The sequence below is a fragment of the Haliotis asinina genome, chromosome 4 (genome assembly GCF_037392515.1).
Source record: "Haliotis asinina isolate JCU_RB_2024 chromosome 4, JCU_Hal_asi_v2, whole genome shotgun sequence".
Lineage (NCBI taxonomy): Eukaryota > Metazoa > Mollusca > Gastropoda > Lepetellida > Haliotidae > Haliotis > Haliotis asinina.
In genome coordinates, this window is record NC_090283.1 from 10,357,688 (window position 1) to 10,385,651 (window position 27,964).

At 40.3% G+C, this 27,964-nt stretch overlaps 1 protein-coding gene and 2 pseudogenes across 1 annotated transcript in view; all 3 read left to right on the plus strand.

The window, feature by feature from the left end:
- Nucleotides 1-2,707: 2,707 nt before the first annotated feature.
- LOC137280758 (uncharacterized) lies at nt 2,708-4,144 on the plus strand (annotated as a pseudogene).
- Nucleotides 4,145-4,146: 2 nt separating this feature from the next.
- Nucleotides 4,147-5,063, plus strand: LOC137280759 (uncharacterized; annotated as a pseudogene).
- A 5,621-nt stretch (nt 5,064-10,684) lies between these two features.
- The window catches only part of LOC137281252 (uncharacterized), a 39,265-nt gene continuing 21,985 nt past the window's right edge, over nt 10,685-27,964 (plus strand). The window contains exons 1-2 of the mRNA XM_067812397.1: nt 10,685-10,852; nt 24,723-25,100. Coding sequence (XP_067668498.1) covers nt 24,966-25,100 — 135 coding nt within the window. The 5' untranslated portion in view covers nt 10,685-10,852; nt 24,723-24,965. The remainder of the gene's footprint in view (nt 10,853-24,722; nt 25,101-27,964) is intronic.

A 27,964-nucleotide genomic window follows, 5' to 3' on the forward strand; every position in this document is an offset into this window, starting at 1 on the left:
CTGGAATCTGTCATCCGTCAAAGTACAAAGCAGGACTTGAAAGTGACAAGAGTTTGCACCAGTTTCCGTCAGATTCAGTCATCCGAAAAAAATGAGCGTAGTTTGTTTGCAACCCACAGACATAAAAACATGTCGTATGTATCACACGTGCCTAATTACATAATGTGGCAGACACGGGACTCGGGTGCACGAGTCATAAATCAACTTATTTTCTTTATGTCGTATAGTCTGATAGGTGTTAAGTTCAAATTGCACGTGGTCAATGATTGAAGCTGTGTATTGCATGTTGTCTTTAGCAGACAGGCAGACAGACACATGGGTGTGAATAAACCAGACACTCAGCTTTCTCTGTGACAGAAACTGCTTACTACAAACAACAAGTTGATTTACGTAACGAGTAGATTATTTACTTGTTTGTGTACACAACCAAGATTAGACTACTGCTCACGACCACAGACGCTGGGCATGCATACTGTTTCAAGCTCCGCGAACCTATTCACTGCGCATGCGTTATGGACGCAGCGCAGCACAGCTGTTGAAACCAGTTTTCCCCCCAGCGCTGGGGGGAATTTAGTGAAACGTTTGAACTCCGATTTCGCGGGCTTTTTTTTCATCGCGTTTTTTCCAACTTTTAGGAGATAAACATCATGTGTTGGCCAATTTCCGGGTGTTATTGAGTATTTGAAGCACGGGAATGCATTTGGAACCGACGGCGTCAGCCGGAGGTTTCAAATGAAATATTCCCGTGCTTCAAATACTCAATAACACACCGAAATTGGCCAACACATGATGTTTACCGACATTGTAAACACAAAAGTAAACCAAAGGGGTTTTAGTGTCTGCACTCGTTTACATCGAATACGGACACAGCAGTGAAGTGTCATCAGCTGGCCGTTTCAGCTGGTTCTCATGGTAGCATCTGGAGTTGCTCATTTGTGACGTCATTCTAACTTTACGTCACAATATGATTTGAATGACGTCACCACTGTTGACACAACAAAACCAATTGTTTACGTGTCAATACGCGGTGAATAGTCTTTCAGATTCCGGGAATCTAATACCATTTAATCATGTTTTTCAACCAATCAGATTACAGTAACTTTTGGTTTACAATATAGGTTGAATTGGCATTTTTTATGATTTGTTTCGGTAAGTGCATACCTAAAGGTACCAGAATCTGCAAAGTTGTGCATGTAATGGTTTATCAGGTGAGTTTCAAAAACAAACATGGATCAAAGGATTAACCGTTAACACACTGATTGATTAATTACTTTTATCTTCTACAGCGGATTTGTCAAAGGCAGTGTGTGTAGATGTACTAATCTATACTGACTACACCCTGTCATAAAGTGCGATCGTAAAAACAACATCCTCCCTTCAAAGAATCAATCACCATTGCGGTGATAGATTGATTGCTCTTTATTGGTTAACTAAATTACTTAGAATGGTGGGCATCATACAATCAGTTTCTAGATGTGCTATCGTGAGTGACCAATGAGAGGTTTATCTGGTTTTCACCAATGTGAAAAACCTGAAATGATGTGTTACTTTTTCGCAAATTAGACTGTTGTAAGACACACGACACAGAGCAGGATTATTTACCAGCTACATATGAATGGAATATCTTTCTTTTATGTGGATATTGATGGATACATTCCTGAACAAGGTAGTAGCCTGACATTGTTGCTATAACATTAGTCTGTTTTAAATTAATTATTTGCATTTTGTTTTAATTCCTTTGTTGTAGCATTCTGCAGAATCTACATCACAGACAACGCACACTAGACCGCGCATAGGGCGTGTGTCAAATACGATCCACATTGACAGTGTATACAATGTTTAAATGTTAGTCATGTTAAAAATTTACCATAAGTATAAGCAGACCGTGTGTTCTTTTATTTTTAAAATCACACAAATATGACAATAAACTAATTAGGGTTATGAGACAAAATATAGAGACGTACATTGGCTTCGTTATTTTTCCGTCCTAATAAGTTTTTTTCACCATTTCTACCAGTGGCAGATGATTAACCTTCAAAGTGTTTCATTTGTTTTCATAATACATTTGTAATGAAGTAAAAATGACTTCACCTTAGTTGACCTGTCTCTAATTAAACTCTCAATTGCGCAGCAAAGGTCACGAACCAGTCACGAATTCTGGGATATCATCCGGGTACTCACGGGAGAAAAACAATAACAAAAGTTTACACTAGTCCACGAAAAATGCTCCGTATCAGTGCCCCTTTAAAGATAGTGTCGCTTTCACCGTTTCAAGGTTGGAACAGGCTCCCTGCATGAAAAACAATTGTAAAATAGTTATGTTGAACACAATAAAGTGGTTACCTTGCGCCGGCAGCATCCGTTTGAACAAGTCGATTCGAACATATGTCTCGGCCGTGCTGGGTGTCCAACATCTTGGGCAAAGGGACGGCTTATGACACGCAGAAGCAGTTTGTGTCGAGCATTGATGATACCATTGCCAGACCTGTGGATTTACAGACGGCCATCCAAGGATATCCCAGGGCATCAAATTTATAACAATGTCATATAATTAAATATTATTTCCCCTTTTTCACAGTTTGAGTCGCTGTACTGTAAATGCATGTTCTTTACTAAGTATTCCACTGTCCTGACACGAAGTGTAAACTTGGTGTGGTCATGTAAAGTAGAAGTGTACATTTAGAATACATTTGATTTGTTGTTTTAGATGCCACGATACAAAAAAAGGATGCATTGGAAGGCGATCTAAGCGTTCTGGCAAGTCTAAAAGTGTGGATAAAAAAATCAACTATAAGGGATGCAGCTTCACCAACCACACTTTATGACAACACAACATGTCAACCAGGAATACTTGACGACAATATGTAAGTACTGTGTGCATGGCAAACATTATAAATTACATAATGCCCAGTGACTGCACTTCAACCAGATATTAGCAGTCTAACGAAGATGTGGTTAAATCTTGCTTTGAGAGTAACTCCATGAAAAGGCACAGATGTTTGGAGCGCCCTCATTTTTTATAAGGAAATCTTTCTAAATAGAGCAGTATCATTATATTTTATATTTTATATGTTTAAATTAATATCTTAATTTTTGTTTCAGCATTAGACAACAACAATGGGCTGATGCTTGAGCAGCTTTTTACATCGGTCCCGCTGAACACCAGCAAGAAGCAGTTGCAAGTGAACTTCATAGTCATGGTGAATCAACAGATTCTGACAACTGCTCAGCTGATGCGTTTTATGTACTTGTGGGCAAGATGCACAAGTACAACCCTGATGACAATCTGGACGACGTTGTCACTGGCATACTTAGTCACAAAAGATACCAACAGTACTCACGTTTGAAAACTGCTTTATTTGAAGAGTATGACCAACTTGGAGACTTCACAATCATTCGGACAAAAGAGGATGAGATAAAATTAGCACAGTTTTACGAGGGTTCCGAATTAGCTGTTAAATTGGCAGTGGCAATCACACCATCATTGATGGCATCTATCTCTGTTCACAGACAGAAAATTGGACATGATCATGATATTTGGATTGATTTGCTCAGGTTCTTTTTGACTCTCTCAGATGTCAAGACACTTCTGTCAAACTTGTCCTCATACCATGCCTGCCTTGGAAATTATGAAGACAAATACAGCCATCTTGTTCAAATAGGTGTTTGGTTGAGTCAGTCTGCTGCTTCCGGCATATCAGCATATAGAGAATGTGACTGTGGCATAAACATCAACAGCATTGAATTTAGTTCAACAATCCGGTCAACACACTGTGCCCTGCTAGCTTTTGGAAAAACAAAATGTGAACATTGTTCTAGGTATCGTTCTACACTCAGGAAAACACTGTCTCGCAACAGCTTATCTCCTAAACCATGTCAGCTACACCCTGACAAACTGTCTCATAAGACACATAAGCACATGACGAAAATTGAACTTGTGAACAAATTTCAAACTGTTAAATCACAGAACAAGGCATTAAAGAGTGAATTAGCTCAACTGAAAAAAGTGTTTCGTACAGTTGGAAGTAAGGGACTAAAACTAAATACTACTTGTGATGAGGACTTGAGACACATGCTGAAAGAATACAGCTATGAAGTACAAAGAAGTTATCCTGATGATAAAGATTATTTTGGGAACAATTGAGGTATTCAAACCCATCTGACAAACGTTCCATGAGATGGCACAATATGGTGATCAAATGGTGCCTTTACTTGCGGAGCAAGAGCAGAAAAGCTTATGATGCTGCACGGCATGTTTTATAAAATTGCCAAGCAAGAGAACCCCACTTGAGTATTCCCATTCTTTGCCCAGCAGTCTTTGGGTTCCATCCAGAATATGCTAAACATCTGATGCAGGAAGCAAATGCCTGTGGCATGCTGGAGACTGATGTTAAATCCTATGTTGGAATTTTGCAGGACGAGGTGAAAGTACCAGAAGGACTCGTGTATGACAGGTCATCTGGAATTAGAATGGCTATGTGGACCTGGATAAAACTGGGAATGAACTGCCACGATTGGAAGATTCATTGAAAGACACACAACCCCAGTTAGCCCGTACTGTGCTAGTGATAATGTTCCAAGGAATTGTAGCCGATTTCCGGTATCCGTATGCAGCATTTGTCACTAGAAGCATTGAATCATCGTTTTCATACCCCATATTGTGGGAATCTGTTTTAACTCTAGAGATCGTTGGATTGATGCCTCTTTTCATCACGTGCGATGGTGCTACCCCAAATAGGAATTTTTTTTAAATTCATCATGTGCCACAACTGGAGAATACCTACTGGACATGGAATCCATATTCACTTCCAAAACGGAAATTACATTTCATATCGGATGTGCCTCATCTGCACAAAACCACAAGGAATTGTTTTGCCAATTCAGGTTCTCACAAAATGTCCAGACAGCTGTGGAAAGACAATTGTGATAAAAGCTGGCTGCAGATTGTGAGACTGTATGAACAATTTGTGGAGAACTCACTTTATTGTGAAATATACAAAGTTACAAGGGACCACATTGTTGTAGATTATCCCTGGTTATACGTACAATATTTGTTCAATTGAAGTATGTCCGACTCTCTTACTTCACATCACTTCACACACTGGGTGTCTAAAATATCACTTGTATTTGGAGACCAATGTGTTTTGTATAAGTGAAATCCTCTTACAGCACCAACGGCATAATAAAGACGAATTGTTTCTATCAAAACAGTATTTTGAACATTTGGAAGGGAGATCACTCTAGTGAATGAGTGAGATTAGTGTTATGACATCTATGACATGAATCTAACTTCTTATCAACAGGATTTTATGAAATCAACACATGGTTCAAGATTATTTTATGATACATTGTCATTTAACTATAATAATGCTCATATGTGTCACAAATGGGAAAATATGTTCGATGATACAAATTTTGATTGGCCAATGACTTTAAAGTCTTACAGACAAGACAAGACATTAATGATGTGAAACTCTTAGATTTCCAACTCAAATTTTTACATGGTATCATCTATACTAAAAAGGAACTTTTTAAAATTAACCTTATTAAAAGTGCCTCATGCAGCTTTTGTGAGGATGAGGATGAAAACTTGTGCCATGTTTAATGGGAATGCTGTGAAACTAAGAAGTTCTGGAATGATCTTCAAATTTGGATCCTTGATACAAAAATGTAATCTGGCAAAATATTTGGTGTATTATGGTGCCTTAAGTAAAAACCCATTACTTCATCATATCATTTCAGCAAAAAGACATATCTAGGTCTCTTCCTTGAAAGGAATCATTCCAAAATCTAATAACTTTATAAAGACTTTAAAAGATATTTTCACTGTTGAAAGCTTCATTGCCAAAAGATAGACTGAAATGAAAAAAAATGAAAAGAAATGGCATCCTCTACTCCCACTGTTAAAACCTGACCTGTGATGCAGCAACTGCTTTTGTGAAGTCTTGATCTGTTTCCACTTTTGACACAAACAAAATTATCATTGTTTTAGTTAGATATTAATTAATTAGTTAACCTATTTATAATAAGTGTACTGATGTACCACTGGGAACATATATTATAGGGCGGCTATATGATGAAATATACAACACAATAAGTCAGATGTGGCGAAATATACAAGACGCATTCAATCTGACACTAAACTCTGCCTGATATATCAGATGTGGCAGATATGTTTGATAAGACCTATAGGTAATATCTGTCACATAATACTGGATGTATAACACGGTTGGTTGGACCTGACTGTATATACTGTGTCGGGTCTTGTGCTTTATACAGCATGATGTGTTAGATGTGATACTAAGTGCACATGGTATGTTGGGTGTAGTGCTGTATATCGAAGCAATATATCATCTGTATTTTGCAATTTACAACATGACATGTTACAGGAGGCGATATCAACAACATTATGTCAGATGTATTTGCAATATATAACATATGCTGGCTGTGATGCATTATGATTAATAGAACATGATAGATCCGATGTAATGCAACATACAATAAGATATGTCTGGACATGATGCAATATACAGCATGATAGGCCAGATATAGTGATATAGACAATATATGTAATGCATTCATCTGATGTTTATACCATGATGTTAAGACGTGTACCTTATGACTTATTAGACATAACACTGTAAGAATGCAAGCGAGTGACCTATCCCTGTTGTAGATTATCCCTGGTTATACGTAAGACCTGTCGGGGTTTAAGGGCTCAACATACAATATTTGTTCAATTGACGTATGTCCGACTCTCTTACTTCACATCACTTCACACACTGGGTGTCTAAAATATCACTTGTATTTGGAGACCAATGTGTTTTGTATAAGTGAAATCCTCTTACAGCACCAACGGCATAATAAAGACGAATTGGTTCTATCAAAAAAAGTATTTTGAACATATGGAAGGGAGATCACTCTAGTGAATGAGTGAAATTAGTTTTACGCCGCACTCAGTAATAATCGAGCTATATGGCGGCGGTCTGTAAATCCAGACAATCCAGTTATCAACAACGTGAGCATCGACCGATGACATGTGTCAACCAACCCAGCGAGCCTGACCACCTGACCCCGTTAGTCGCCTCTTACGACAAGCATAGTCGCCGTTTATGGCAAGCATGGGTTGCTGAAGGCCTGTTCTACCCCGGACCTTCAGGGGACATACCCATATGATCCTTTCGTAACTACTCGCCTCTTGGCTTGCCAGGATAAGACGAGAAGTTAGGAATGCCATATGATCAGGCGTCATTATACTGAGGAAACTGAAGAAGTGAAGAACGCGTTGTTCGTCTGGTGGTTTTCAGGGAACCTCTGACTCTCTGGATTGTATCAGCCCCGTTACGCACAGCACCTCGTTCATTCCCGTCACAGCGGGGAGACAATTCTGCATATTCAGTCAGTAACACTCGTTTTTAGTTTATTGTTCCTGTACTAGCTGGCGACAACGTTTTATAGATATACTGTGTTACACAGTTTGTATCTTGACAAAGCCCACAACTACGAAATCGAAATCACGTTTTCTTCACAGCAGAGCAAACAAAATTGGCCTTGAAGCTTATGTACTGGTGTATCAGGTCGTGAAGTGGAAAAAAACCTCCAGACGTTCTGCCTTGACAGTTACTCTCTCAAGTCACAAACTCGGGACTGTCTGTAACACGTTCTCAACAACCGTCAAGTAAGATTTTATTAGCGCTTCATAACTCCGTGGCATACTCGGCAAGGCCACCCGTCGGGATTTGTAGATCCAATATTTAGGCTACACCAAAGCCCTTGTAATTATGGTAGAGATATGGGAACGGTTTGGTAATATTGTTTCATTATCAAATAAATATCATAAACGAGTGAGTGAGTTTGGTTTTACGCCGCTTTTAGCAATATTCCAGCGATATCACTGCGGGGGACACCAGAAAATGGGCCTCACACATTGCACCCATGTGGGGAATCGAACCGAGTCTTCGGCGTGACGAGCGAACGCTTTAACCACTACGCACAAACGAATACACAATGTCTTTAAGAAAGTGTTATGGTGTAGCGAATTTGTCCCTTAAGTACCATTAAGAAGCTGATATTATGAAGAGGAACGTTTTTACGGGTTAAACAACTTGTCTATTGTAACAGATACGACGTTGCGCTGTAACACCATTATCAAATGCAAATGCTGTGTAACTGTTCCACAAATGCAGAAACAGCTCCCTTGAACCTGGAGGTCACGACTCAGGAAAGGTAATACAGACTTAGGACGTGGACAGTCGTGGAGCTACGGTGACGTTCTGAAGTGGGTCCCTCACCTACTTGGCCGGACATCAATAATAACGTTAGTACACATGTAAAGTGAGTGAGTGAGTATAGTTGTACACCGCTTTTAGCAATGCCTCAGCAATATCATGAGGGGGCCATGTGATATATGTTCCACGTATTGTATTAATGAGGAGAATTAAATCCACGTCTTTGGGTTGATGTTTCACTTTGCAATTTTCCAGCTATCCGTAAATATTCAAGTCTGGACCATACAATCCAGAGAGTCTCATCATAAACACCGATCTGTGCGACTGTGGAACAATGGCATGCATCAGCCGAAACACAGTAAACTAGGCCACCCAATCCCTTTGACTGAGAAGTGAGTAAATGAGTTGGGTTTAGCCAGGGAGACCATATAGGTGCTGTACATAATTATCCCTGGTTTAACGTCGCTTTTAGCGAACGAGCATGGTTTAACGCCGCTTTGTGAATGGGGGATAACAGAAATAGGCTTCACACACTGGACCAATGTGGGGAATCGAACCAGGGTCTTTGGTGTGACGAGCCAATGCTTTAACCGCTATGCTACCCCATCACCCCCATTCATGACAAGCGTGGGGGTCAGGAGCTAAAATGATATTGTAGTGTTAAATTTAGGAGGGGAAGTCCAGAAATCCAGGTGTTGACACACCATCAGTTGTTGTCTGGTCAGCCTATACAGCTAACTTGAATTTTAAAAGTACTCCTGAAAGATATTTACTTCAGGAGGTACCCCGCAGCGTATATGATCTGTGTTTTTAGGTATTGGCCATGATTATAAAACTACCATTTGTACATGGCGCCTTACTCCCATTATCACCAGATTACATTATATTACCGTTACGTCACAAATTAGCAGCAAAGTCGGAGAAGCATTCAATTGTCAGCTTCTGTTATTACCGGCTGGTCCGTTTCGCACAGATTACGTATAAGTCACGGTAGCACTAGTACTGCTGCCAAGTTGCCCAGTCGCCGCATAGTACTGGTTCCACCTGTCATATGCGCTGATGCGCTGGAAAAAAAAACTTCAGCCGGACTATCAGTTTGTTTACAATCAGAAAAATTACAAACTGTGTTACATGAGAAACAAGTGCAAAATACATTCCCATAAAATGCCAAATCAATTTAATAGGCATATACGTATTGTGAGTCAGTTTCAGTCAAACATGACAGAATTGGGCTCGCACACGAATCGCACATTCGTGAATATTCTAAAGATGGTACTGATGACTTTAGATACGTTTTCCTCATGTTTTTTTTTCGTAGTGGATACACATTTTGTTTGAGCTTATAAATACCAGGCCATCTGTAGAGACCTTTATCCATGAAAATAGAGGTCGACTGTAGACGAGCATCACACCTGAAAGGTAGTGGAACTCTTCACCAACCACGGAAGCACAAACGTTCCACTCTTGGGATGATGTCAGATCAGCGTCCAGTCTCAGTCGGTAGTTCTCAAAACGTATATCTTCTTTATAAATCATACGGTATACACCATTGAAGTTCTGCTGTCAATTCGAAGATGGTCGATGTGCGGTCACGTTTACTACTTTGCGTACTTTGTCCCGTCACTTTCATCTTAGATGTCCAACCACGCATATAACATCTGGTAATAACTGTAAAACAAAAAAGTCTCAGGGCCCCCTTTCATTGTATCTTTTTTTAACTATGGGATTTTTTCTGCAAAATATGTTCATTTCAGAGACTAGTCGATAACCTGGTAGCATCCGGTAATAACTGACCCGATAAACTAGTGGTTGATGTGACGATCAGAGTCCCGTCATCGGGCTTGACCACCTTGTCAACTAAGATGCCCACTAAGTAGTTCAGGATATATTTTAAGAGGCTCCTCGACGATAAAAACAAGCCTACTTTTCATAAATGCGCAAATGAACCCTTTGGTACATGTGTACTCTTAAATTGCGATCCATGGGCTCCTTTAACAAAGCAACCTTTAATAAGGTTAACCTTAACTCCCAACGTTTAATACTTTAAAGTCAACCTTAGTCAAGGTTGCTTTGTGAAAGGAGCCCCAGGTATACAGATAACGTCCTGACCACACTTACTATACTCTAAATGTCGATGTTCTCTCTGATACTCGTTAAATCTTGCTGACTCTGGTGTTGTTAACAATGTGGCACAACCACCTACAGCACTTACATCAGAATATAACGCAACATCGGCCAAATCACTAGATGTCAATCGGCATCATTCACGCCATGCGCGCTGATAGAGGTCACATTGCAATTATACTGCACTACAATGCCACTTATATACTTTGATATGTAATTTTTCGGTTACATTGCCAAGATCAAAGAATAAATGGATTTTCTTCTCGCAAACGTCGCCGGATTATGTATGGCAATCAACCAACCGGAGAAGGTAGTAATCGATACGGTCACTCAGAAACAAACACGTCCGCAACGCGAGCGGTTGTGTTGCCTATGCGCTCTTTTGGTGTGTTAAACGGCGGTACAGACTTAAAGGACGCTTAGGTTCTGTGGATTACTACAAGCAAGCAGTAAATTTCTAACTAGCCGAGGACACAAAGTGGATAGTTTACCAGCAGCAGGTAGGATGACCTTTTTAACTCTTTACATGTCAGAAACGTAACACTTGCACAAACCCGTCGACCTGGCGTCAACGCTGCAGGTGATAGGGATGCGTTTGAAGTTTGTTTCAACAGCATTTATAATGGAATCGTGAAACTATCCCTGTACATGAAATGATGGTTAAAAGTGTGGGATTGTCGACATCAAACCACATGAGTATACAGAAACAGAATTGTGGGGCTCAAAGTCACTTACAACTCAACTTTTGATAGGGATGATCACATGTCATACTATTTAAAATACTCAACGATTGTGAACCAGTAGCGTGTATCGTGAAACAATACTAAATCTAAAGATTTGTAAATTCCGCATTTGGCCAACATTATGTTCTCCGTGAGCGCCTGGATTACAATTAGTAGAGGAGGGCCACAACTTGGATCACGGCAATCGGATTATATTATGGACATTATATGCCTATTGACTTGTCAAACATACCTCTTGATACTGAGATAGGGTCGGGTATAAGACTGTGACTTGTTCGATTGCGGGTCATCTGGAATTCCTAAATGGTTGCTTATGATATTAACCACCGGTTTGCCTAGCGCAGATTGTTTTGGTCAGTGTCATAAAACATGATTCTACTATGACTTCAGTACATACTGGATTGTGATTGGTTAATCAAAGTCATTCAGAGGTATATAATCACGTTATATACCTTTTTCCAACACTGTATGTTTATCTCCTACCTATTCATTCCAGGGCTTTGCTTATATAGTTGTATAACACTACTCAGAAAACGTTTACAGATCACACAGTTTTCATGTCACGTGTATTGCAACTGCAAGTTGTATTGTCCACCCGATCTAGGAAATGCTACCAACTGCTGCCAAATCTCTTTTAGGAACTTGTACTAATAGTACTGATTTAAGAAAGTATGACCATGTATTGCTATACTTCGTAATACATATTCGCTGTATTGCCACACCTCATACTGAATATTCGCATTACATATTCGCTGTATTGCCACACTTCATACTGAATATTCGTTATATTGCCACACTCAGTATTACATATTCGCTGTATTGCCACACCTCATACTGAATATCCGTTATATTGCCACACTCAGTATTACATATTTGCTGTATTGCCACACCTCATACTGAATATTCGTATTACACATTCGCTGTATTGCCACACCTCATAATGAGTATTCGTATTACATATTCGCTGTATTGCCACACCTCATACTGAATATTCGTTATATTGCCACACTCAGTATTACATATTCGCTGTATTGCCACACCTCATACTGAATATTCGTATTACACATTCGCTGTATTGCCACACCTCATAATGAATATTCGTATTACATATTCGCTGTATTGCCACACCTCATAATGAATATTCGTATTACATATTCGCTGTACTGCCACACCTTATAATGAATATTCGTATTACATATTCTCTGTATTGCCACACCTGATAATGAATATTCGCTGTATTGCCACACTCAGTATTACATATTCGCTGTATTGCCACACCTCATACTGAATATTTGTATTACACATTCGCTGTATTGCCACACCTCATAATGAATATTCGTATTACACATTCGCTGTATTGCCACACCTCATAATGAATATTCGTATTACATATTCGCAGTATTGCCACACCTCATAATGAATATTCGTTGTCTTTCCACACTTCGTATTTACATATTTGCAACATTGCCACAAGTACTGAATATTCGTTATATTGCCACACCTCATACTGAATATTCATTATATTGCAACACTTCGTATTACATTTTCGCTGTATTGCCACACCTCATAATGAATAGTCGTTATATTGCCACACTTCGTATGATGTACCCTGTGTTTTGTTAGATTACTGTACGTGCAACGTAGACACAAAATATATCTAAACTGGTTCTAATCTTAGTTAATGCAGTAAACATGGCAAGTTTACTCGCTTAGTTAGGAGCCCAGTCCGTGAGATAATCCAGATTCCAATTCAAGACCGCCTGTGGAACAAATCTAGAGCCAAAATATAAAAACAACGTTCTAAATGATTATAATCAGTGATGTTTGAACTGCTGTTGAATGTACCAAATGGTGGACTGATCCCTTCACGGGTTGGTTTCATCTCAACAGTCTATAGACTGTTACATGTTACGTAATCTGAATCTTTCAGGAAGGCAAAAATAATGCCAACTTTTACATTTACCGAGATAAACATCTCGCTCAATAAACAGAAACCACACGGAAAACGAGTGTTCTTTGTGACATAGATTGTTACGTCACGGCGTCACACAACTTGATATGACAGGAAATAAACTGTAGTGTATAATACATATCACATTTCCCTCAACATACCAAAATAATTACCTCGCACACTGTACCAAGATAGAGATCGTTCAAAAGCGACACCACTGGAATGTCACTAAACTACCTGACAAAACTTCATGATGTATCGTGTTGCCGGTTCCATTGTAACTGCCCCCACTGAATTCGTGATCAAATCTTGAAATAGAGTATTTGAAGTAGAATGTTGCCACACCAGGAAGATCATTATTGCTATTCCGAAACTTACGGATCAAACAACTGAAAGGATTATTCTATCAAAGTCACTTTCTGTAATGTCAGTTCGATTTACGCTTTAACGACCAAATCAGAATGATTCATCAGATGTGTCCTACTGTGTGGGCGTCATAACACTTCGAATTGGAAACAAAACAAAATTTGTATTTGAAGTACGAAACTATTTTTATCATTTGCCAGATGTTTTACGGTTGTCAGCTTTTATTGAGAAAAAACATCCAACCAAATATTCAGTATCACAGCAGGGTACAGCAGGAATGGGGATTTCAACCCGGGTTTTCGGTCTTACGAGGGCACACTTTATCTACTGGTCAAACCGATCACCAAGGTAGAGGCGGGGTACAATGGGGATAAGTGTGCCCTTGGCTGCAGGTGCTTGGGCCAGACATATATCAATATAGGGATTTCGAAACACAAGAAGATTGTCGAATTTTAATCGGAACGATCAAGTATATGACACCAAAAAATACACTTATATGACACTTACATGCGAGAAAGTTTTTTTTGTGTCAAGAACATAAAAAAGATATAATCTGCATATTTTCAAGTAGATCTAATATTAACAAGGAACATCCGGGTTAGAACAGGTCTTCAGTAACCCATGCTTCTCGCTGACTGACGGGATCGGGTGATCAGACCAGCTGACTCTCCGACATATGTCGTCGTATGACTGTTAATATCAGTATCAATATTATACATTGGAAACTTCCATCCATGATAGAAAGCAAAGGAACAAATCATCTTAGTATATCCTTTCGTTGTAATGGCGACCAGCGAAAGAGGAAAAGGGAACGAATCAGAATTCGATACCTGCAACTACCAAGACAGTTCTCTGCGAGAAGAAACCAACAACCCGTACAGTGATTAAACCATCGATGCGTACAGTTATTGCTTACGTTAATATCTCAGTTTGCATGTTTCAACAAAAGCTAAAATCTTGACACAAACATAACCCCATTTAGCCTAAAAATGCACAATACGGGAAATATCTTAAATTGATTTATTTTTTGTGTAGTCTGTTTGTGGTGAAAACGTATCGATTGAGATTAAAATTTTCAATTGGCAAGGTAAAATTAGGAGCATTCGCACTCTTTATTTCGCTTTATTTAATTAACTTTTTGTTTAAAGTTAAATTCATCGGTACGTTTTCACTACAAACAGACTATACAGAGACGTCGAAAGTGGTGGCTTTCTCGGCTTTTCCGATTCGCGCCGAAAGACTTGTCAAGAAATGCTTCAAATATAAACAAAATAGTATGTGTCATGAGCAAATGATATAGGGAATCGATTATTATCCAAGTCGATTTCATAAACATTTACTACTTGGAAATATCAAGATCTGACGACGTTTGTGACTCACTCTACCGGGAACGACTGTCGATCGGGGAAATGGTTGTTAACGATGACGGACTTCCGGCTTGAACACGGACAGGGCTTAACCCCTGTGTTGACAGTATGTATATTAAAAGCGGACATTCGGTGTAATCGTCAGCTAATACCTCGGTCTCATAGGTTGATCGTATGCTTCCCTGAACGTATTAAAATTTATATTGCGGTTCTAACACTGTGAGGCAAGTAAATGAGGGAGGCAAGCCCAAAGTGCTGCCGGATTCAGAACTTCACCTCTATGAGATACCCATGGGCATAAGTGGGTCTGAAAAACCTGTAAACAATAGCGAGGGAGGCAGTAAGTATTGTTTACCCAGCCTTTAGCCAAGCAACGTCACGCTACAGCTTCACACATTGTACTCGTGTGGAGAATCGAACCAGGTCCTTGCGACAACAAGCGAACGCCCTAACCACTTGGCTACCCCACCGCACACCTAAACATAATCAGTATAAATCTATGGTCTGAACATAAGGCTGTGTAACCAGTCACAGCTGTTCGAGGGACCTTAAACAAACGGCCTCCCCCGCCCCTAGTTCAGTGTTGATACCGAGCAGGTGACATCAACTTATATCAGATAAAAGGATTAAGATATTACATGGCGTAAATATATAACGAGACATATTATTACTTATAAGTCAGATAAGCCGTTATGGGGAGTAAGGGTGGGTATTGCAGAGAATGTTCATATTGCGATACGTATTGCAATATATTACAAGAACATTGTTTCACAAAGCATTACTTATGACCGAGTTAATGCTTGATTTATAAGGCAAAACACAACAACATCCACTATGTCTTATTAGGCTTTAAGAAAAAGCTTTTAATCATGTCAAAATAAATAATATTTGGAGACAAGGCAAAAACATATTTAACACCAACACTGTGGTTACTGGTTTGAACTAGTTTCTCCATTCTCAAAAAGCCCCGAGATTTTAGACATCATCTTGACCTGGTCACTGGTCATTAATGAGTAAATATTTATAACATTCAGATACCAGCCATTACAAAACAATTGAACGAAAATAAGAACACGACGTCAAACCGGACATAACTTGACTTCCGGTGCGAAAAACGGAAATAAGATTTCCGAGTGTTACGAAGTTTTCCGAATGCCTGTCGAAAGGCCGGTTTTCGATCCAAATATCGCAATTCGTATCGATTTCATGTCCGAAGGGGTAAATATTGCGCAGCCCTAATGGGGGTAGGGGGTGGGGGGTACGGAAGTTCATTATGGCCATTGCATTGTTTCTAAAATTCAAGATACGATGTTAAAAAATTCAACTGTAGATGCAAGGCCTCGTCTTCTACATTAAGCTGATACTTACGATTTGGACCTTTAAGAGTGACATATGGTACATTTAAAGTTACACTTTCTCAGTAAAGTACGGATTCTAGGTCTTTCGGGGTTCCAGTGACATCCGGGATTCGAATCCACCATGGGTGAACGTGAATTCATGTGCTTTTCAGGATATAAACATGGCGTTTGTGGACAGGAACCTAATTTTACCTATCTTTCTCAATTGTTTCAAATATACGCACATCAGATGAGTTGGAGATGATGAACATTCTGAATTTTATCATGCAGTGTTTTGGCAATATCAAGACGGTGACATTAGAATTTCGTTTCATACTTTTACACAATCAGGGGAATCGAACAGCGTCTTTGACAGCTTAAGTACCACATCACCACACCCGACGCTTCTATATCCCTGCCGATGTCAATGTGGTTTTATGGCGCTTTTAGCAATATTCGAGCAACATCACAGCGGTGTGCACCAAAACACCAGACATTGTTTCACACACTGTACCATGTGCCATTATGTGGGTCTCCGGCGTGACGAACGAAGTACAAGGCTAGCCCACCGCCATCCTACAAATATTTGAGGAAAACTGTGTAATCACAACAGGATGGGTATCTCATGTTTACTGGAATCGAAGCAAGCTGCGTTGATATTTTGTGATCCAGGGTTACAGAGTTGAACTGAACTTTAAATACCCATCAAAGGCCGTAATTAACCTGGCATTGTCATCGCATTTCAATAATAAAGAACAACTCTCTTACCTTATGCATTTAAAACGTTGTTGCGCAAGTTGTTTAGATTTTGTTGACATTTATACCGTCCGTGTTGGATGAATTATTTCAGTTTCGAACGCTCCTAATTTCATGTTGATAAAAGGTATCCATTACATTCGATAACACCGCCGCGCAGACGGCCGCGAGCTGCTGGCGAATTCACGGGAATAACATGATTTGCACGTGCAAGGGGTGGTTGCCAGCAAATGACGCGCAGAAACTACAGGCAATGCCTGTAATAGTCTTTGATGGGGAATATTTTGAAATACGTAATTGTCTTGTAAATAATATTTGTGGAATTAATTACAACCAGTTCTTATTCCATTCGGATGAACACAAAACTGATGTTAACAATATTTTCGTTGGTATCACCTGAGACAGAATTTCGGGGAAGAATGTGTCTTGACAGCCTGCGTTAACTTTGGCTAAAGTTTGGATTTGGTGGGTTGCCTGGTAGTTGAACGTCTGTTCTTTTTGCCTAAGACCGGGTTTTGATCTTTTCGGTTTTGTGTCCAAGTCTCCATGAAAAAATAACACATATCTCTCATCGTACGTGAAAAATATAAACAGCCCTCTCTTACCTGCCGTATTTATTCAAATATTGAGAGGTATGTTATAACTTCTTGTATAAACAACCGAAATCGCCTCCACGAAATCTCGGACCTCTGACACCTGGAGAACATCGTGGCTGTTGAGCTGGATGGTAAAAGTAATGTTAATTCTTGATAGACAGTGAAGTGATTGCCATTTTGGGCATCGATCTACATAACTGGCATATTGATCGATATTGATAGTCTCTTACAAGTATCGGTTGCTTAAGATCAATTCTGACCCGGATCTTCAACGGGAGACAAGCGTGGGTTGCTTGAGATCAATGGTGGTCCGATCCTTTAGGGGGAGACAAGCATAGGTTGCTTGAGGTCAATTATAGCCTGGTTCTTCAAGGGGAGACAAGTATGGCTGGCATCCATACAAGTAGAATACAAAATCATATTTTGGTTCTCGTTACCACAGCAGTGCTTGACTTTAGGTTTACGCCACACTCAACAATATTCCAGATATATGGCGACTGTCTGTAAATAATCGCGTCTGGACCAGACAATTCAGTGATCAACAACATGAGCATCGATCTGCACAATTGGGAACCGATGACATGCGTCAACCAAGTCAGCCAGCATGACCACCCGGTCCCTTTAGTCGCCTCTTACGACAAGCATAGTCGCCTTTTATGGCAAGCATGGGTTGCTGAAGGCCTAATCTATCCCGGACCTTCACGGGTCACCACAGCAGAGATCTGAGCACATTCCATTACAAATCGACATTGCTGGAATATTGCTAAAACAATACTCATTAACTCGCCCATTACAGATCTGTTAGAACGACCTACTTTGGCTGTTAGAAGAACGGGGGGCGGGGGTTAGCCTAGTGGTTAAAGCGTTCGCTCGTCACGCCGAAGACCCGGGTTCGATTCCCCACATGGGTACAATGTGTGAGGCCCATTTTCTGGTGTCCCCCGCCGTGATATCGCTGGAATATTGCTAAAAGCGGCGTAAAACAAAACTCACTCACTGTTAGAAGAACGGCTTTCTCTTGTGTCTCTGGCACCCTCCGTTGTTGATTACTGTGTGAATAATGTCGATTTAGATTTGACTAAAAACGTTGTGGTATGTCTAATAAATGGCCCCGATTGTATTTACCCCAGGGTATTAATAGTGCCTTCCATGCCTTCTGAAAAGTTTATCTCATCTACCTTAAAGCCCGTAACTTCTGTTCGGAATTCCCCGTGTTAATATTCTTAGATAGATAGATAGATGGATGGATAGATAAATATATACATGTAGATAAATATATCGATCTAGGCATTCCGATACTCTCTGACATGTACTATGCATTGACAGCAGTATATTTCATATGGAAAGAGAAAACACACTTATGAGCAATATGACACATTCCATGTAACTTCATGTATTATGTATTGTTAGAAATTCATTATGAAAAGACAAAACACACGGCAGTGTGCGACATAGCCATTGGTCCGCTAGCCCGTGGCTAGTCAAAAACTAGACGGACTTGTAAATCTTCACAGTCACTGGCCCAATTGTTATGTACTGTACATTGTGTTGTAAGTCATGTATTAATTTTTACATTGATAGCAACTGGTTTTATAAGACAATACACTTGCAAAAAAAATATGACGGATTCTCGGGCCAACATACAGCTCATTGCACTGTCACGCCAGGCGAAGCCAATCAAGGCGAGTTATGACAACTACAGTTCTGCATGACACCTTTTTCACAATGACTAGTGATACCTGATCAGGCTTGTGTCTTTAGGTGGTGGGTATTTGGCATCGATATAACCGGTGCCCTAATCCCTTCAATACACAGCACTCCCGATCGGGCCTAATGGCGGAGTTGCGGTAGCATTACCGGTAGCGTTATGTCTTAGGGTGGGGTTGCGCATGACGTACATAACACCAGTCAGGATCCGGCTTTGTACTTAGAAGGTTTACCTGTACGTCTCCATACATCGGCTGTCCGAACTAGGATCAGTAAGTATGTATTGTATTGTTGTTGAATATGAAGGAATGATATGTTTCAACATAGCAGCTTAATTGCTAACACATGTCACTTAGGAACTGTCGGTCGTAACGTTAAAGTTTCCACGGGGTAACATAACAACGTCTTATCTACACTACTCATCAAAAATTTAGACTCACTGTAAATGTAGCCACTTCCTTCAGGCAGCTGTTCTAAACTAGGTTTTGCAAAATATTCCATACTGATTGACGGTATTGTTTACACGTGAATTGATGTATTGTGAAACAAATCTTAACTCTGAAAAGATTATTGTCATGAGTATAATATATACATGTAATAAAAATCAGTAAAAATTGACAAATTCTTAACAAAAGGTTTCATTAAACGATACGTTTTAACTCATTGTAGGAATACTTCGGTAGATCCTGTACTTCTCAACTTTCAGTGTTAATAACCCCAGTGTTCAAGTGGTTAGCTATCCTTGTTTATTTCGTGGAGATGTCATGGCTTTGAGTATGTGTAGCTCCACTCGAAGTTTGGGTGGGTAAGTGAGATGGGTTAACACTGCTAGAGGACTATTTCGGATGTAGATACCCCATTTTGATATGATCAACAATGGTCTAAACAAGGTCTTAACGTACAGACCACATGGTATAGCATAGTCACAGCTTGGTGAAAGAGGAGACTGGTTGATTGAGAGAGTGAGTGAGTTGGGCTCCTCTTCCCCATGAGTAGTGTTCCAGTTATTCCACGGTATGGATAGATTACTCTATTAGTATGAGTTATCTCCCCTAATTTGGCAAGGAGCAGGATTTTATCATTCTATTTATTCCATTCAAAAATGTGTAGGGGACATTGGACTTGGATTGATAAAACGCAAATGGCGAGACTAAGGAGCAAACAGATGACGAAGAGAAATTAATTGAAAACGTGTGGCAATTTATTCCATTCCTTTAGAAGTGTTTCTCCTGTATGGACATACATTACTTTTTCTCATTTCCGTTGGCACTGGCTAGTGGTATGCTCGCAAAATGGAATATCCTCCACATATTTCGACTGGTTTATATTAATGATAAGGCACATGCTTGTGGCGCCCGTTTGGCAGTCCACAAACTAATGACAGGACAAAATGTTTCTCAGGCGCAAAAGACTTCTGGATATCTATGTCAAAATGTCTTCTTCAGATTCAGATAAAAGTTCACTCGTCGGCAGCGTTTGTAGTGACCATATTTATCAGATCTACATTTCTGACGATGGAGGACAGTTTCAATATAGTCATGCACAAACACGCACAAAGTACTTATACACGGTTAAAGGAATCAGTTCAAGACAAGTAATCGCCATGTTGATACCCAGAGACATAACATTACGAAAACCGTTGGTCAGTGACCTCTGAGCTGACTCGTTATAGGATATCAGTTGATCCGGTGAAACATTACTGCATGAGTGAGCGAGTTTTACGCTGCTTTTAGTAATATTTTAGCAATATCACGGAGAGGGGCAACACCACAAATTGAACCCATATGGGGAATAGAACCTGGGTTTTCGGCGTGACGAGAGGACGCTTTAACCACTAGGCTACCCTACCGCCCCCATTACTGCGTCATGTTTACGCAGGAAGCTGTTTGTTTTGTTTTTTTGTTTATTTTGTGCACTTGTTGTTTGGAAACAATGTGTCTTTTATACATTTAACAATAATATCTATAATATCCATTTAGAGGTTAGGTTTAGGAAGTCTAAACGTATTGTAAGACGTGAGCGAGGTGATGTCATGTTCGTAGTTGTAGATGTTGTTTATAGTAGTAACAGCAACGTCATTGTCAGTAGTAGTGGAGTGAGTTTAGTTTTAACCCGCTTTAGCAATATTCCAGCAATATCAGGGCGGTGGTATCAAAAATGGGCTTCACATATAGCCATGCGGGTAATCGAACACATGTCTTCAGTGTGACGAGCGAACACTATTACCACGAGGCTACACCGCTGCTCAGTAGTAGTAGCAGTAGCAGTAGTAGTGATAGTAGCAGCAGTAGTAGTAGTGGTGGTAGTAGTAGTGGTGGTGGTAGTAGTAGTAATAGCAGCAGCAGCAGTAGTAGTAGCAGTAGTAGTAGTGGTGGTAGTAGTAGTAGTGGCAGTAGTAGTAGTAGCAGTAGTAGTAGTGGTGGTAGTGATTGTAGTAGTAGCAGCAGCAGTAGTAGCAGCAGCAGCAGTAGCAGCAGCAGTAGTAGTAGTAGTAGCAGCAGCAGTAGCAGTGTTGGTAGTAGTAGTAGCAGCAGCAGTAGTAGTAGTAGTGGTAGTAGTAGTAGCAGCAGCAGTAGCAGTGTTGGTAGTAGTAGTAGCAGCAGCAGTAGTAGTAGTAGTAGCAGCAGCAGTAGCAGTGTTGGTAGTAGTAGTAGCAGCAGCAGTAGTAGCAGCAGCAGTGGTAGTAGTAGTAGCAGCAGCAGTAGCAGTGTTGGTAGTAGTAGTAGCAGCAGCAGTAGTAGTAGTAGTGGTAGTAGTAGTAGCAGCAGCAGTAGTAGTGGTGGTGGTGGTGGTGGTAGTAGTAGTAGTAGTAGTGGTGGTGGTGGTGGTGGTGGCGGCGGCAGCAGCAGCAGCAGCAGCAGTGGTAGTAGCAGCAGCAGTAGTAGTAGCAGCAGCAGTGGTAGTAGTAGTGGTGGTGATGGTGGTGGTGGTGGTAGTAGTAGTAGTAGCAGCAGCAGCAGTAGTAGTAGCAGCAGCAGTAGTAGTAGCAGCAGCAGCAGTATCGGCGGGAGTAATGATTATAACAGAAGTAATAGAAGCGTCATGTTTCATGAGTCACTCCACCGTCGACCATATTCCATGACGGGAATCGAACCCAGGTCTCCAAGGTGATGAGCGAACGCTTTAACCACAGGTTACCCTACCGCCCCGTTTCAGCTGGGGCAATGAACCAAGCGACCCACGCAGATCAGTCAAAGGCCGACATAATGTGACCATCCTACCGATGGCATGAGACAAACATATTTGTTGGATAAATAATTGGTTGGGCTTGGAACAAAAGTGTATATATCCTGTATCCCAACGTACACTGGGAAGGGTAGCCTGAGGCCAAGTGTTGATACCGATCTGTGGACGAGCGTTAAGTGGTCAGATAAGGATCAAATCCCAGTGTTAATGGTAGACCAGGCTTTCAGATGCACAGGTCGAACGTACCGGTGTCGTTTAGGGCCATTTGTCTTTCAGATTTTTTTAAAAAAAATTCACATACTCAGTAGATCATTGAAGATGCTTCAATTGTTTAACATTATAATAAATTGAAGTTTCACGATCATGGGATGAAATGTGAAACACACACTTTAAAATTTCACAAGCGTGATCTTGAAATTTAAAAATTACTGTACATGGTACCAATATAGCAAATTTCAAGATAATTGATGATATTCAACATGGCAGTGGCTTAACTGGGAGGGTGGGTTATTCCATGGACCTGAAGGTCAGGGTTGAATGCTTGTCGTAAAAGACGACTAACGGGATCAGTTGGTTGACTTTGTTTGATGCTCATGATATTGATCACAGGCCAAGTGCATAGCCCGAGGGGTTGCAAACCTTTATTATTTAGGTGGTATTTGGGGCTTTGCCAACTTTCATTTGTTATCACTGAACAAAGACAGCTTTCTCTTTCATAACATGAAGAATAACGTTTTTACTTTACACGGCGACTGCGTTGTTGATGCTTTGTAATTTATGAGTAATATTGTAGTCCATATGATTCACAGAGGGTTTACCATATTTAAATTGTTCTGATAGCGTGTTTGTAGGTATTCTTGGCAACAATTGGAAGTTTTATGAAACAAAAATCATGTGTAAGCCTGTATAAAATCATTTATAAAGATAGCTACGCCCTTGTCAGGATTGTCTAGTTTACTTACAGACTGACGCTAAACAACAAACAAAGAAACGAATAAATTCAACAATAGTAACGGAAACCACTTGTCACCGTTGAATGTTCTAAATATTTTAGCACAATATGAATTATATATTACACATGACAATAGCAAATAGTCCGAAAACGAGTGACCATATTGTCGTTTTGAAATTTCAGTGAATAATGTTCTCTTTACGCGAAACAGTAAACACCTTCAACTCCTCTCACGGGGTTTGAAGCCTTCTCTCATGACTTTAAGGTGTCTGTAGTTGCGCAATTATTATCAATAATAGCCTTTACTGGGCTCAGATATCAAGGAGATAATACCACTTCGTTTGAGCTGATTTAATTATCGTAGCTACTGCCCACATCCAGCTGATCGAGAACCTTTTGAGTATAAGGTGTTAATGTTCACTCAAATGACACTGTCTGGAAAGTGAAAGGACGTGTATAACCGAGGTCAAGATTAGCAAGGTGCAATTGGCTGCAGGTGCTCGGGCCAAACAAAGGGATCTTGAAACACAATAAGATTGTCATGTTTTGGAAGGGATGCGAATATGTTTTAGGTGTCAAGAATAGACATCCCTTTTATATCTTCATGTATATATATACTACTAAAACAACGAGGATCCGGATTAAAATTGGAACCCATGCTTGTTGTTAGAACCGACTACGGGGACTGGGTGGTCAGACCAGCTCATTGCCCATGAAGATCCTAGTTAGATTTGCTCTTCAGCAGCCCTTTCATGTGGTTCAGTTTGCGAACTGTGATGTCCAGACCCACTTGTTTCAAGACTGCATGATGGAATAGTGTTGAAGGCGGCGTTTAATAACACTCAACAAAATTCGTGTGGGCACGTAAGACTCCATTAAGCTGAGACGCCCAGCCCAGATTTACACGTTACAAACATGGGTCGGCGGTAATAAATTGTCTGTCCGTTTTTCTGAGGTAAAGAATTTGAAAACGTGGTCGTTCGGTACCTTGTTTGGGCTTTTATTACCTGTCAAATTTATTTAATTGTAATAAGACAACAATCTTTGAACTAAAACCAATATATATTTATGTACACATTGAATTGCCCTTACCTGTGACATTCGGTCGTTGATCATGTTATCAATCACTGAATTGTCTGGTCAAGACTCGACTATGTACGGGGAGCATAGAGTAAGCAATGTAGTGTTGACAATAAAAACCCCAATAGCAACAAACTCCATTGACTGACTGCTCGATCAAATGCGGCAGTGGCGATGCGTAGTTGGTAATGCGAAGTGTTAATGGATAAGCAGATTTATATAGATGGATTCCGACTTACAGGACACATTTTATTCAGTTTGTCCGAACTTACCGTTTCCTTAATACTATTAATCCACCATTTCTGAATTTAATTTTCTTGTAATTTCAGGAACCTTTGGAACATATACAGAAACCACAGCTCGTTCACAAGGAAACTTTGGACATTTATTAAGGACAAAATCATTAACCGGAAAACTGGAAATGACCTCTTTTAAAAAACAGGACTTGATAATGTTCAACACTTAAGAACTGTTCTCATCATAGTGACCCTCAACCCTGGACAAACGCACTTCAAAGTCAGTTCAATATGGCCGCGATTCTCTGAGCCTCACAGATAGTAGTTGACTTGAACATGAACAGTCGACAGAAGGAGGTCCTGGCCTCGGGCAGGTCGCTGCTGGTCAGGAACATCATCTGGACGCCTCAACTAGCTACTCTCCTCAAGGAGCAGGGTTTAGTTACTGACTCTGTGCTAGCAGATATCGAGGTAAGAAGAAGTCATAATCTGAAAATATATTGTTTCACTTAGTTTCTATACTAGTCCTGACTCAATTTTCAGATTTTGTATGCTTATTTCGGTTCGGTCCGCGCCATATTTTTAACATATTTACAATGCTCCTGCGATAGACCAATAGCTATCTGTGCAACCAGCCTGTATGTGTGTTCCCATCTTCAGTGCATCTGAACAACGCACACATCTTCAATGTCTTTCTGAACAACACACTTGTAGATGAATCTCTGGTTTTCATTGCTGTCAGTCCAGCCAGCTGAACACCACCATCAAGGTATATACTATCACTGAAGGGCGGTAGAGTAGCCAAGTGGTTAAAGCGTTCGCCCTTCACGATGAAGATCCGGGTTCGATTCCTAAATTGGGTACAATGTGTGACGTCCATTTTTGGTGTCCCTTTGTTAAAAGCGGCGTAAAACTAGACTCACACTCTCAAACTAACCCCAAATGTTACTGTTACAGGAGTCTGTTTTATTTCACTGGCAACCTGTTAAACATGTACAGAATTGTCGAAATTGTTTAATATTAATACGATGTCAGCAACTCCAAAGCATGCGAGCGAAATAGCACCGTTCCGGTGATCTGTTCAAGTGCATGTAAGTCATGTGTGTCCTGTTTCGAGTAATGGCGATCTCTGGGCCAGAAGTGCGCGAAAGCCATGGACTGTCATGTTAATTAACGATGGCCGTGAGTAGGCGACAGAAAGCCAACATGGTGTATTCCGAACGGATCACCTTATGGGACCCTGACACGGAAGGAACCCATCTCGTCTTCTGGCCGCCGTTTACGGTTTCTGGCATTTGGGAATAATTTATGTATTTTCATCATTACGGCAACAATGCTCTAGGTGATCTTGGTGTGCACATTATGGGGACGTTACAACGGAAGATGTTGTCGCTACATACCGGAAGTGTGGACCATTTCCGGTCACGTTGGCATGTCCGAGAAATAGTTGGACATGGTACTGGTGTTTCTGAACACTCATTCATATATCACCCTCTCCGAGTTGTTAAGTTATAACACACAAAAGTTTAGACTGAGTGATATAAACGTTCATCAAATTAGCAACCCGTGTCTAATTTCCCATTTCGGGCTAGTGATTTATTATGTAACTTTCAGGCATAGCTAACCCGACTGGCTACTAAAATTTGGACACTATTTCGCGCACTGACTGCAAACCATGCCTCAGACAACCCAGGATGATGGAAGCTATAGGTTTATGGGTATTGTACATTACTAAGTGTTGTTAAGTAAGACAGGTAGGGTGCAGGTCCCCAGGTAAAATGTTCAGATTATCATACTGTTATTCTGTAGACGATGTCGTATTTGTCTGAACATTGGAAACTGCCACGTGTCATATACAACATATATTGGAAACAGTACACGTATTATTTTTGATAATGATAAAACCTACATGAGATACACAACATACATGATTGTTATTCATGTATTCCGCTGCTTCAGATAAAAGCCAGTCTGAATAAATAACCAGGTATCTAAACTGTAGTGTAAATATATTTGTCCGCCAAACAACACATTTCAAAACAATGTCATTGACGACGTCAACACCATCACGGTCGTCGTGTACATATGTGTGGGCACGCCTCGCCCCACTGTGGCGAACAATGTGCATGCGTGACTGTTTTATATTCCAATTCTGTTTGTGTTTGTGTTTTAATCAGATATATTAAAGACCTGCCCGCGGCCAGCACAGACACAATGCATATCATATGACGCCCTTAGCGGGAGGGGCTCGACAATGCCATTATGTTCTGTGATAGAATCTGTGCAGGGAAGAACACCTATTAACGTTACAGAAGTGAAGATGGTTGGCTTGAGGATTAATGGCTTGTCAGTGTGAACTAAAACGGGGATCGGGTGGGCTCAACCTGTGACGACAGGTGCGTGCTCATGATGTTAACCATTGATTATTGTTGTCAATAAACTGACCTTGATATACCTTGGATTTTGATGACTGATATATTCACGTTCATCCAGTCACGTGTGACGGGTTATTTGGTGTAATGTTAGGGTATATGGTACCCGGGTATCGGCCGATATTATGCTCTTGTATGATATCATGTATGGCACCTGGATATGAAGTTCCAAATATGGTATCTGTGTATGGTACCAGTATATTGTGTCCGTATATAGTACCCAAGCATGGAGTAGAGGTGGGGTAACCTAAGACCTGGGTTCGATTCCCCACATGGGAAAAATGTGTGAAGCCTATTTCTGGTGTCCCCAAAAATTCCTAAAATATTGCTTAAAGCGGTGTAAAGCCATAATCACTCACTCATTCATCTTTTATGGTATAAAAGTATGATTATATCCGGGTAGTGCACAGGTGTATGATACCCTTAAGGCTTATTTATGGTACCCGCGAATGTTACCTGATGTTATGGTACCTGGATACGACTGAAACGAGCAAATGTTTACCCTAGCTGGTTAGTCCTATCTCCGAGTGTTAAGCAAAATGAGTGAATGAGTGAGTGTGTGATAATATCTCAGTCAAACATGTTCTAAATATATCCTAACCTTAGTAAAGTAAAAATTCTGTCTGGACCAAACAAACCCATAGAATTATCAGCAACGCACCATCAGTCAAATCATGCAATTCCTAGATTTTTTCTTTAATTGACTTGCCTGTGCAAGTGTTTTTGATGGGGCAACCCATGGTGAATGATATGCCTTTCCATTGGCACATACCATGTATCACCAAAATGTAATGACAATTTGTAAACACACGTTTATGATATAGTCGGAAAAGTACATCATTTTTATGATGATGGACTTGCTTTTTGTCATTCTGTTTACGTGTGGGGCGGTGGAATGTTATG